At 36.7% G+C, this 14,335-nt stretch overlaps 1 protein-coding gene across 1 annotated transcript in view; it reads right to left on the reverse strand.

Annotated features, from left to right (window-relative positions):
* LOC110443244 (acid phosphatase type 7-like) overlaps positions 1-7,198 on the reverse strand; it is a 17,653-nt gene extending 10,455 nt beyond the window's left edge. The window contains exon 1 of the mRNA XM_021487333.1: positions 6,530-7,198. Coding sequence (XP_021343008.1) covers positions 6,530-6,572 — 43 coding nt within the window. The 5' untranslated portion in view covers positions 6,573-7,198. The remainder of the gene's footprint in view (positions 1-6,529) is intronic.
* Positions 7,199-14,335: the final 7,137 nt, after the last annotated feature.

Consider the following 14,335-nt stretch of genomic DNA (forward strand, 5'->3'; position numbering starts at 1 on the left):
GGGGGGGTAGCGGGGCGAGATATACTGCCAAAACTGGAAATACGATCTTAATGCTTTCATAAATGTCACCTACTTCGTTTCGATAAAAACAATGAAAAGGGAATCTGCATGTATCAGTAACGGTACTTAAAACTTCGTTTTACTTTTCAAAACACGTCCTTGATCCTTCATGTTATTTGAAAATGATTCTAATTTGCTAACATAAAAACTGGGGGCGAACATGTGAAGTTGTCATGGTGTCACCAAACCTGTTTAAAAATTATTTTCCCCGAAACAATATTTGATTTGTAGAAAATTGTAGAAAATGTGACGCATACCCTTTAATAATCGATATCTCATTGAAAGAATAATCAAGTTATATATCTTGTTTCTCAAAATATGCTTTAATGAGTATATCGACAGCGTAGATATATGGTGTGTCAGCCGAGTATGTTTAGTCCTATAAATAATCTACTGGTGAACAATACCGCCACTAGGTACGGATAATTAACGGTATGACTCACACCGACACCGTCTCCTTATCACTTCCGTGTCAGTAGAAGGCCTTGTTAATATGCAGGAAGAATGAGTATTGTATTGATACATATTGTCTGTAAAAGTAAACAAAACAAAACGACTAAACCTGTAGACCACTCCCACCCACCCCGGGGNCCTCTTCTTTTATCTGTATTTGTCATTGTTACCGGTACAGGTACGAGTTCGTTGTGTTTAGTTAGTATCGCTGTCACAAAACCGGATCTGCATGTTTTCCGATCCGGCTATCTACCAGGATGACATCCGGAAGTGCGTGACATAGTGATACATTATATAGGTTATGAATATGATTGCTACCCTTGGATGTTAAGTGACTCCGATACTTGATTTCATCATTGAGGTGTATTGATATACATTCAGTATTAGGACTAGGCACGGGGTAGCTCTTTAGTAATGAAAATATTTTTACATGTACATCACCCGGTTATGACAAAACTGAAATTCGTTAAGGATTCTTGCATGTGAAAAGTTAATTTTGATCTTACTATTTTAACGTTTTAACTTGTCTATAATAAATCTAGACGAAATATGTCCCTATAACGACAAATTGTAGAATTCTATAACGCTAAGGTGGTCCACATCTCCTGCAGTATCTACAGTCGGTATATAACACAATAGGCCGAGATATATATATCAAACGGTGTAACACATTTTCTTTGGCATTAATTCTTCATTGTCGCGGGAAGCTATTGAAAAAGTGGGATAAACCCCTACAGAATCCTGTATGTCTGTGTCCAAATTGTTTTATTATTTTCATTTGCTTCATTTATTAACATATGGACTGATTATCACAATGACTTGTCAATGATCACGTGGACAGATATTAAAATCATATTTACAGTCACGTGTACAAAATATTGATACTATCACAATCCTATTAAAAAAATCGTGTACAAAGAGGAGAAATACTTACCATGTGTACAAATGTTGGTGCAATTAAAATATAATAGCAGTCACGTGAATATATACTGGTACTATTAAAATCATAATAACATTTTATGTTAAAAATACTAGTATCAAGTCGGACAATTTTGGGTCAGTCATTATCGTATAGTTGAGTTTAATGTTAAAGTTAGAAAGTAAGATACAATTTCTTATCGTTGCCGAACTGTAATGTATACCAGTGATTAAATACCCGGGTTCTTCATGGTAAACCGTACATGTACTTTTATAAGCGTCATTTAAAATATTTCAAACAACAAACAGGTTTTATCAATATAGAAATAGTTATAAAAGAGATATATCATGTACATGTATACTTTGATATTTATAATTATATATTAAAGAAAGAAAAAAGTAATTTATCCTCCAATAGATCCCACGATACAGCCATGGGAACACGATAACACTGTTAATATTTTGTATATATATCCACACACTGGTCTGTTTAATCAAAAGTTTGGATTAATGAGCATGCTTGTGCTTCTTTAATGGGCAAAAACCTGGGCTGAATCAGTGATTCGTGATGGTCTCCGTCGATTGAGAGGTGAGAAAGGTGCAATTCAACGCCGATGGACCGAAGACTCATTTGAATCAAACTCCATTAGAAGCCGCGTACATTATAAATATAAGCCATCATTGAGTAGTTTGGTATTGATATAAAATAATAGTGGAGTGAATTGTACATTGATTGACTGACATATATGACCGCCTACGCAAGTTATTCTAACAAAGGTTAATCTTGCTTTTTTTCCTTTTGGGCCGTAGTTCAAGTCAATACAGAGATAATAACGGACAGTATACAATGTAGATCTGGAATGACTTTGGATAGAAAGTCGAAGTACTGCAGTATTGTATGAACATGTACTGGTTAATACGCATTGGTCTGATGGTCTTACCAGAGTCCTACATGGTTTCTTATTGGTAAACTGAATATCGCAGCAATGGTGCCGTGATATTCTGTATGTATCTGTTTTCATTTCTGCACCCTAGCAAAGTAGCATGGCCCGGCCATGTCACGATTAAGTACTTTACACGAGCAAAAGTATTTTTTAATACCCATATATATTAAGGATATTGCATACCCAGAAATTGAACTCTACTCATCCAAAATCGGATTTTGCATTCCCAAAAATATTTTCCAATGAATATGAAATATATTTTTGCATATTCAAAGATATTTGATGATGCAATTAACGTACCATCAAATATTCCGATCACATACCTATTTACACATCTTAACTTGAAAAAGGCAAGAAAACAAATGCAACAGATTAATGTTTTGTGTGTGCTTTACGTCCTACTAACAGCTATGGTCATTTCAGGACGAACCAGGCCAAGTTAAAACGGGGGAAATTATTTTCCAGCGAGGAAATAAACATGATAAAAAGTCGATGTAAAATTCTGCCCGTACCAAGGATGTATAAAAAAAATCCAACCTAGATTGCTTTAATTGTGGCGCTATGTCTGACACAATACGTACATGTTTTTTACAAAAAAAAAGACGGCGAACCTTTTCTACTGAAGACACGTGAAACACTAAAACCAATTTCACTATTACTAATGAACTTGTTAATGATAAAAATATTTTCAATATAACAGAAGATTTTCTGAAAAATTACTGATAAAAAAATATATTGATTGGTAATCAGCTAATGAAAAAAATAAGAAATACATAGCAACCACAACGGAACGAATAAAACCAGTTTGTGTTTTAGATTTGGGTAAGTCTGTCATTCATTTTAATTGAAAATAGTTTCCATCCTTTGAGTACATAAAGATTACTATTAATCCCTGCACCAAAAAAGACTGCTTAAACATATCCTCTAGCTATCCTTGAATTCCAGAGGTTACACGGTAGAAACCTCAGTTGGTTCAGCACGTGCACGAGACTCTTAATATCGGGGTCATAGGTCAGGGTCCCACGTTGGACAAAAAGGACAGAGTACATACAAACAATGATAAACGATGAGGACAGGTGGTGAAATGAACAGATCCCTGGTAATCACGGGTTTATGTCTCAATCAGGGTCTTTAGTCAAGTTTAGCGGGACAGACTTTCTTAATGATATATATGATCGATGTGTACATGTTGGTGTATGTCTCTTTGCCTCCTTGTGATAACGCGGATCTGATGCCGACTTTTAAAGTGCTATCTCACTTAAATACCATTCTGAAGGCACCCAGCACAGTAGTTCACCCTGTCACATTATACTGACAACTGGTAAACCAATTGGCACCATTACCCAAAATACTGAAACTAAGCAAGGAATAACAACTACCATTATTATGAACTTTGCTGTGTCCTGGTCCAGGCATAGCACCCATTGTATCCCTCAATTAAGCGAACGTTCAACGCTTACGCTATTATTATACTTTAAAGTTGTGGTCGGGTGGCGCAGTGAATAGCGCACTCACCTTACACCAAAGCGGCCGGGGTTCGATTCCCCGATTGGACTTGTAAAGGTATGGGCTTACCTGTTCTGGTACTTCAGTTTCCTCCCACATAAAGACTCCCGCGCGCTAATAACCGGGCCAACAAGATGACTGCAATGATTGCTATACCATTGAGTGGATTTGAAAGTTATATGTTGCGACTCCTTGGGTAGTTTTATGGACATCTGTATTAGTCCCCGATATCGTACATTGAATCAATGAACACCGAACGCGCTAATTCTGATGACAATCATCTGTGTAATGATGTGTCGGCAGTTCATTCGCTGGTTTCTTTGACATGTTTAGGTCTCACATTCAGGCTTACATAAGGTGACGTTTACATTGCTATAGAAACGGGCCGGGTAGCTTGTCCAGTCGATAAAGTAAGTGTTTGAGATCGTTGCTGTTATATGGTCTCGTGAAAAACTGTGGACATCGTGTAGTATATGACCGTTAATCAAATTACGTAACATACGATAATAAGTCTAATTAAGTATGGTAATATGGCGGATTCTGTCCTCCATTATTCCGACCCCACCCAACCCAATCCCCACCATCACCAACCCAACAAAGGTTACTTCACCCTCCCCACCACCCCATTCCACCCACATGCCAAGAGGTGTTTTCCGGTTGTCGTTACACACATTGGACTTGTGACCAGAAGGTGGCACCCTTTGTTGACATTACGCCTATAGAAGACGAGCAGGAAGTGATTTATTCTCGTTCCCGTTTGTTCCTGTATGTCAAGATCAATTCATCGATTCGTTTTTGTCGCCATAAAAATATGCCCGATTCACCTGTCAGTCTATGTAAGCGTGTACATATATGTAGCATCGACAAGGACAATGGTCAGTTATATATATGGAGACAAAGCCATATCATCTTTCTCCAGAATGAATTTCGCTGATTCATGTCTTTAATTAGAAGCAATTAACAAACCCTGTCCACAAGTAAAAAGCTGTACCGCAATTGTTTGAGCAGTTCGTACGTGATGATAATGAGTCTGTTCAAAGAAAAGAAACATCGTTTATCCGGAAACGTTCCGGACGTAATTCCAAGGCCACACGGGATTATATCAATCACTCTTGTTGGCCCGGATGTAAGTGCGCGGTAGGTTTATTGTTTATACTGTATCTATCCCATTCCGTAGATATGTATGTAAATTAAATATCGTTCATTCGTCATAGTCCTAATAAGACATTTGTTTCAATGTATTTACTAGTTTTGAAGGAGAATGGTAACAGTTAAGATCGTCGTGAGAGTCAGGTCATTTGATCATGACGTCAGGGTGAATCTACAGTAAATCCTGATCTCTGATTGGCCAGTTAACGGTAAAAACAACAGATCAACTATAAATTGTTACATTAGAAGATGTTAATTAATAGTGTTGTCTGCAGTTTAATCATTTGGACTTTATTTGTATGCATGTCGTACAAAAGATCAATCACTCATTTTCTTTTATTCCTCCAATGAGAGAGTGTACACACTTTTATTATAATATTATAATATAATTTATATAATGAGACATTTAATAAAAATGTAATAAATCTCTGACATAAATGACATTTTTTAGGTAATTATAAAGATAACCGTGAGCTATTAAAGCTTAGGTGTTACTAATTGATGTATACCTGGCGTAAGACCTCGGGTCATAGATGTCTAGCTGTCATACGTAAATGTAGATCCGGTATGGGGCAGTGCTGTTTTACGTAACATTGCACACAGACAGGGCAAGATCACCAACACGCTATCTCAAAAATGTTTATTTCCATAATAAAAAACACCATAAAAATCAAAGCAGATTGAAATCCAAGTTCATCAATTTTCTACTATTACAGACAAAGAACAATGATTTTCTACTATTACAGACAAAGAACAATGATTTTCTACTGTTATAGAAAAAGAACAATTATTTTCTACTGTTATAGACAAAGAACAATGATTTTCTACTGTTATAGACGAAATGTTCAATAATGTCTACCAATACAGACAAATGACCAGTTAACCAATGCATTAAGTGCTATAATTATAACAAACCCGTATTACGGTATTCTACGAGGGACAAAAAAAACGCTTCTGAAACATAAAGGGACGACAAATAATGCGCCTAAAACCTTCAGGACATTAAATAATGCCCCTAAAACCTTCAGGACATTAAATAATGCCCCTAAGACCTAAAGAAACAGCAGGTGTTGCTTTAATAATCTGCCGGTACAACAATTGTTTCAGAGTCGCACCAAGAGAGATGTAAGGAATTTAACTGACGGTCAAAAGAGATGCAATGGGCAATGTCCACTGATACTAAACTGTAGTTGTTTGGTCGCTTACGTACGGTATTTAGACTCTAAAAGGAAACAACGGAAACTGTTACCTGGAATAGCTTACTAATGATTTGTTAAACATCGTTTGCACACCAAAATATTGTAAATACTGAAGTTTTAAATTAAAACCACATATCATGCAAAGAAGATTGCAATTTAATATTAACATAATTACCAAGAAATGACAATGGCATAAAACAGGGAAATATATACTTAATATGTTGTCTATGGTATACGGAGGGGATCCTGAAATAAATATGAAATAAAATCTACAACTTCTTAAATTGCATCTATACTTACATGTGCATGATAAGAGCATCGTCCAAATCGTCTGATTTCCCATCGCTGTTATCTGTGGCACTTTCCTCTAACCGGGGTTGCTGCCAGACACACACTGTTGCGGCACGGAATTAGGTTATCCAAGTCAGTGGTTGTGGTCAGTGAAGACCGGAATTGTCGTAGTATCTCTGTGTCCAATGAACTAACACCCCAGGGTAGCCTACTAATCAGTCAAAGTGACGTCACCGCGTTCGCTCGCTGTCCAGTAAAAAAAAATACTGGAGGTAAGGCAATGACTAGTAGACATAGATAGATTGATTGATTGATTGATAGGTTTCCGCTTCACTACCGAGTAGTTCAGTTATCCAGCAGACGAGAGACAGATGCTGCCACCCGTTCTTATATACTGGTCCGTGTCTTATCGGCTTGAATGACGAGCAGGTGACCATTACAGAATTCACCGTCATAGGGCCATGATTCAAGGTCTGTTTATAACACGATACATCATTTGGCGGCAGGCGGAGGTTGTCACTGTTTTAATGAACAATATCAAGAATTGTATTTCAGCATCAATCGATAACAGTAATTATATCTCGTGTGCACTATTAGCAGGTGGCTTGACCACTGTACATTGATCTAACTCAGTGTCCGAGCTTCAGCAACTATAACACACACACACAGATGAAAGGTTCCCACGGTATATACGACACAACAGTGGGGGGTTGACAACTCGGACTTAGATGATGTGTATTAGAGGGAAAATCTATCTATACACTTAACGGATGTTTTCTGCGAGCCTGCTTGTTGAATTAAACATGACTCAATGATATAGGGAGTAGATTTATATTTACAACAATATCACAATTCTAGGAGATAGATTCTAGTTTTAATTATTCTTTTTTCATATTCAATTACAAATTTAACTTTTAAATCAAACACCTATCGACACCTTTTGTACGTGTTTGTCTTATTATAAAGTAAGTGTTCCGTTCAAGCTTGTAGGTTTGAAGAGTAATCTGAACGCTAGCTCACACAAAGCAATGTCATTTTCAATATATTTTCAAAACATAAAATTCCAACGCTAAGTAGTTTTAAAGTTCAAATTAATTATCTAAAGACACTTTCGTTTTTAAGTTTGTTAGTTTTCTCCCTGTCTGAAGACTACGAAGGACTTCGCGGGTATATTGATTTGATAACTCCATTCTATCTAGATTCCGAAATCCAAAATGGCCTCCGTCTATCGCTTCTGATTAGCTTAAGCATTTATCAAGTTAAGAAGTCCTATAATATTGGTACGATTTTTGCATACTTGGTGTTTGATAGAACTTAGGAAATATTATATAAAGTGAATATGGACATAATACATGTGTATAAGTATCAAATAGTCGGAGGTGACCCGTTAGCTTCATATTGTCTGAAACCTTTTTAACAATAAGTTATGTTCTGGCGGTTTGTTTTTGTTCACATTTTGGTGATATTTGTTGGATATTACTCACGTAAAGCCTTTTTACCCATTTTCTGATATTCGCGCTCAGAACAATGCCACGTTCTATGAAATAATAGTTATGGCTTACATTTTATTGTAAATCATATTGCCCGCTTGTGACGCCATTCTAAAGTTGAATTTATTTTGTTTTTATATTTACAACCCTCTTTTGACGCTATTCTAAAATTACATTTACGTTCATACAGCCATGGTTTGATGATTATCAAAGCTGAATTTAATCGTTCATACTGGCCTGGTTTGACACAATTCTAATGTTAAAATTTCGCTTGACGTTTCACCTGAAACGTTCGTACAATCATTCTAGTTTTATGAACATATTTGTTCGATTTTGGTGATGAATCACATACAAGAATATCTACAAATACGTATGTTATACCGATGTGGAGTCGGTTATTATATACTATCACATGTCCCACAAGACCAATTACATTTGATAATTATTTGGTTCTCGTTAACGGTGCCGCGTGCTGTACCGGAAGGGCGGTGTCGCGTGCTGTACTGGAAGGATGACGTCTTGGTGTATTGATTGACGAAGCTGATATAATCACAGGAGCAAGACACGTGCTAATTAACAAAGCTAATTAATGTAGTGATCGTCATGTACATGTTCCCGACGACCGTTATCGTATCGTGTATCCGGTCTCTGGCCTCTATATTTATAAAACCTACCTTCATTTCGTGCCAAACACTTTTGTACTGCAGAGTTTTGCTCTTTATTATATGCTCATTTATTCCATACTTACCTACTGGTTGTGTTTTCATTTTTTCCTTATTATCAGAAAGAAAAATTCTATCATGATTGCTCCGATTCATCCAAAATATTATCATAGGCACATTTTTTGCAGGTCTCATGATGATCACATGCCGTGAACAATTCTCAGGTCTTCATGTGCCTAATATGGTTTGGGTTCAACATGAGGGTAAGAGCGGTGTGTTCTACTATTTAGGATGGGGATCTCACAAGGCCAGATGATAGAACCAATACTAGTAGTAGTAGTAACTGGGATTGTTTTCATATCTTCATTCCTAACGATACAATTTTATCCATGGTTATAGTGTGGAAATTGAAACTCTTTCCATATATGACCAAAGAAGTATGTCCCTAGGGAAAGGGATGGACCCCTGTGTTAATCCTTGTAGCATGAGCGTGTTCAATGCATCATGCCTATCAATTGTATTTATGATAATAGGATAGTATAGTTTAGTAGCTTCCATCATTGGAAAGCTCGTTGGAGCTTGTTTCGATACCTGAATGATTATTTCATACACTGTATAATTACTTCACTTCCGGTTGCGCGCTAATAATATTTACACTTTTTACATATACTAGTAGACTGAAGCACTGGATTTCCTGGGGTGATTTCTCCAATGCACATTTAGTCGACTCTTGAAGCTGTTTATTTTTGCTGCTGAAATCACGTCTTCCGAGAGAGATTTCCATTGATTGACCACTCTGTTGCTGAATACAGTTTTGCTGACATTTAGTCTGAATTGTTTCTTGTAGACCTTTTTTGAGTGACCCCTTGTGGAGTGGCTATCCAGTAGAGCGAACATATCATTTGTTCTGACAATGTCAATTCCATTTAGAATCTTATACAGTTCTACCATATCCGCTCGTTCCTTTCTGTACTCTATGATTGGTAGTCCTAATGTGCGGAGTCTGTCGCTGTAACACATGTCTTTTAGCCGAGGGATTCTGTAAGTTCCTCGTCTTTGGACATTTTCGATTGCTTTTTTATCCTTTGACAGCATAGGTGACCATACTGTAGGGCTGTATTCAAAATGCGGTCTTACTAATGTCTTATAAAGGGCAACAACTGTGCTGTTGTCCCTTAATGTGAAAGTCCTACATATTATTCCTGGTATTCTATTGGCTCTGGTCACCGCGATGTTGGTTTGCTCACTAAAATTGAGTTTATCGTCAATTGTTACCCCGAGGTCTTTTTCCGTTCTTGTTTTGGTGATGTTGATTTCCTGATCTTTGTTGACTATCCCATACGATGATGTTTTTGGTTTATGCCCAATCTCCACGTGTTTGCATTTCTCTGCATTTAGTTCCATTAGCCATGTTTCTGTCCATTTACATATGTTGTTAACGCTAGCTTGCAGGTTAGCTCTATCTTCAGGTTTGGATATTTTGCTGTAGAGTTTGGTATCATCTGCAAACTCTTTTCTCACACAGTTAACCACATCTGGCATGTCATTCACATAGGTCAGGAATAAAAGGGGGCTTAAGACGCTCCCTTGGGGACTCCACTGGTGACTGGTAGGGGATTTGACTGTGTCCCATTAATGACGACTCTCTGGGTCAAGTTAGACAGATATGCTCTTATCCAATCTAGTATTTTACCTCTTATACCATATAGCTCTAATTTGGGCAGCAGCAGTCGATGATACACGTTATCGAATGCTTTGGCAAAATCAAAGTAGATTACGTCCACATTGTTTCTAAAATCCATGATTTTTCGATTGATTCTAGAAGTTGTGTTTTGCATGAACGACCTTCCCTAAATCCATGTTGACTGTTGGTTAGAGATTTTAAGTAGGGGTACACGACTGATCATGACTGATGAGTTACACTCACCTTGTAAATATTGATCATAAGCATTCCTCTTCCTCTGTATCCATGTTGGATAAGGATGATATACTGTCAGTATATCATCCTTATAGTACATGTCGTGAATATGATGAGTGTCCTTTATTAGTAGTTTTGTCCAAACGTCACACAGAGTTTTCCCTGGATGGACACCATCCTTCAATAAGGTGAAGTTGTACTGATATCTAGGCAGCTTACCCTTCGATTTTGCTGCACCGATGTAGATTGTTAGTTGGTTTCAGATTTGACTGATCGCTGGTGTTAAGTTCGGCAATATGATGATTGAGAAGTTTACATTGTCTTGTTGCTTCCTTATCATGAACGTTGCTATTAGTATCCTGGGACAAACCTCTGTACTGGTGCCACTTATTAATGCTGAATGGAGGGCATTCCAAAATTTTTATTACTGCTTCGCCATTATGTTTGTTTACACAGTCTATTGCCCTTCGGTAACCTCTTACGGTGTCGTCGCAATGGAGGCCTCCGATAGCGATACTCCTACCTGACTTTATCCCGATGTTGCAATTAACTTATGTTTAGTAATCGCCTTTCGTCTCGATCCTTTGTTCAATTGTACCCACGGGGCTACAAGTCCTCCCTCCACTGATACACCATAACTCGAAAGGGAAATGATTGTTATCCCCGCTGAGATAATGGTTTCCTAAGGTATATCCCTTACTGTCAGATACTTATACAGGCTTCCTGATGATGTTTCCTCCGTCCCCAACATCAATAAACTCGAGCGTTTTTTAGTATTTTTGACTCGCTCATTTTAATTGGAGAAAATTTTAGCAATGTAGCAACAGTTGTTTTCATCCTGTGTACAACCTCAGAGGCCCACAACTTCAGTTCAAAATCCTGAGCACATGTGCGCCATCTCTTTTCTTGACCGACAGGAACAGAGTCACAAGGAATGTCATATACCATTTTCTAGTACCGATTTTCTACACAAATACCTCACCCATCACGTCAATGAACACCTAGTAAACAGTTTTGACACACTTCTAAATATATTTCTATAGGGATGCCATTAATTCTCGTCGATTTTTTCTAAATTTGATACGGAGCTATTCTAGAATCGGCCATCTCGATTTGCGCGCGCAACCGGAAGTCCAATAGTTGGGAATGTCAACTGTTTACATGTTATGACCCAGGGAGTAAGTATCAAGGGGTGAAGTAAACCCCAGAGCCAGTCCTAATAGCATGGATGTATTGGTCTCTTCATGTCTAATTGGACGTCAAAAAGACAGATGCAACATCTCCAGAGAATAGGACTGAGATATTGCCTGCCAATTATTGAACTCGAGAAACATTTCAATTTATTGTGCGGGCAACATAACTGTTCTGGCGTATTCTTATTTGTTTGGGGTAAACATGTTTATCTACCGCGATGTTTATTACATTTGTAGATACATTATAAATATAATAATAACAATATGAACACTGCGCTACCCTCGTACGAGATCCCTCTATAACATCTTTATAAGGTGAAATCCGCAATTAGCAGTAACTATTGTCGACTCATAGAGATATATTTGTAGTGAACGTCAGTCTCATACAATCGTCACTTTTTTATATAAAATATTGATCAGCTGACCTTTTTGGTCAAGGAAAAAAGTGAATATTTGAAGTCTAGTAGCTACCTTTAGAGATTGAAATCTTCGGTCTTGGCCAGGAGACATGAAACAAGTTTTAGTATGAGGTATGACAAAGATAGGTACAGTGATGACAAATATCTGACCGCAAAAGCTATATAATGTATAGATGTTGATCTTCGTCAATATCGGACCGGTTGAAGGTATTAAATATCTCAAAAGATGAGGTAAAGCTGCATCAGTATTTATTTTCTAAACGCGTCTGCTGAAAGGCCGAAAGACCGTAATTATATATAAAAGCGGACGTAAAACCGTCAAAATAAAAGTTAAAAAAACACACTATTCTATTATCTTAATTTAAGAGCATTTGCTGACTTCTGACTTTGACAAAATATAAACATAACATCGTGAACTGACAATGGGGGAAATACAGACATAACAGTGTTTCCATATTATGACAAAATTCATCCCTGAAGTTTTTGTTTTAAACATATTTTATTGTAATTTATATACAATGGGAGTTGGGCACAAGTTTTTTACAACTTATATTAAGCCTAAACTCAAGTGTCTACTGACTGACAAAACAGAAACATAAAAGTTTGTGTTGACAACAGTTCGAACGATAACCCAGTATTACACAGAGATGGCTTCATGTACTAAATTTAGTAGTTAATTAGTTATTTACACGCTATCGTAACATGAATTTCAATCTTCATGTTTACTTGTGATTTTTTTTTACCGCGAAGATAAAACCTTATTGATAGGCGTTAAAAGACAGTAATTAGGTTTTTTTTAAAGAATACCTTCCTTGTTTATACTATGGCAGACTTATCCTAGCCAACTATACAAGCGTAGAATCATAACCCGTCATTGTGAAGATAATGCTGGGGGGATTTTGGTCCATATTTCCGACCCGATACCTTTTGGATCTTTAACTATCTGTCTGGGTTTATGAATGATCAAAGGTAAAATATTTTTCGAAAGTCGTAATTACGTGTACATATTTTTTGAATGTGTGACTCTCCTCTGAAATGTTCAGGTCATGTCAACGTCAGAAACGTATATACTACACTCCGCCTACGTTAAAGTTTTAATAAGCGGAATGGGACACATGTATTATACTAACCTCCGAAATATCACGTGTATACACACATATGTAAACATTATCCTCCTATACACGTTTAGCAAAAAAATCACTCCGATAATAAATCTTACGCGTGATACAGAAATCAAATGATTACACGTGTGTGTTATATAGAAATCTCACTTATTACACGTGTGTGTTATACAGAAATCTCACTTATTACACGTGTGTGTTATATAGAAATCTCACTAATATCACGTATTACACGTGTGTGTTATATAGAAATCTCACTTATTACACGTGTGTGTTATATAGAAATCTCACTTATTACACGTGTGTGTTATACAGAAATCTCACTTATTACACGTGTGTGTTATATAGAAATCTCACTAATATCACGTATTACACGTGTGTGTTATATAGAAATCTCACTTATTACACGTGTGTGTTATATAGAAATCTCACTTATTACACGTGTGTGTTATACAGAAATCTCACTTATTACACGTGTGTGTTATATAGAAATCTCACTAATATCACGTATTACACGTGTGTGTTATATAGAAATCTCACTTATTACACGTGTGTGTTATATAGAAATCTCACTTATTACACGTGTGTGTTATACAGAAATCTCACTTATTACACGTGTGTGTTATATAGAAATCTCACTAATATCACGTATTACACGTGTGTGTTATATAGAAATCTCACTTATTACACGTGTGTGTTATATAGAAATCTCACTTATTACACGTGTGTGTTATACAGAAATCTCACTTATTACACGTGTGTGTTATATAGAAATCTCACTAATATCACGTATTACACGTGTGTGTTATATAGAAATCTCACTTATTACACGTGTGTGTTATATAGAAATCTCACTTATTACACGTGTGTGTAATACAGTCATCCATTACACGTGTGTGTAATATAGAAATCTCACTTAATTACACGTGTGTGTAATACAGTCATCCATTGCAAGTGTGTGTGTTATATAGAAATCGCACTTATTACACGTGTGAGTTATATAGAAATCTCG

Source organism: Mizuhopecten yessoensis, unplaced genomic scaffold, assembly GCF_002113885.1.
Source record: "Mizuhopecten yessoensis strain PY_sf001 unplaced genomic scaffold, ASM211388v2 scaffold716333, whole genome shotgun sequence".
Taxonomy (NCBI): Eukaryota; Metazoa; Mollusca; class Bivalvia; order Pectinida; family Pectinidae; genus Mizuhopecten; species Mizuhopecten yessoensis.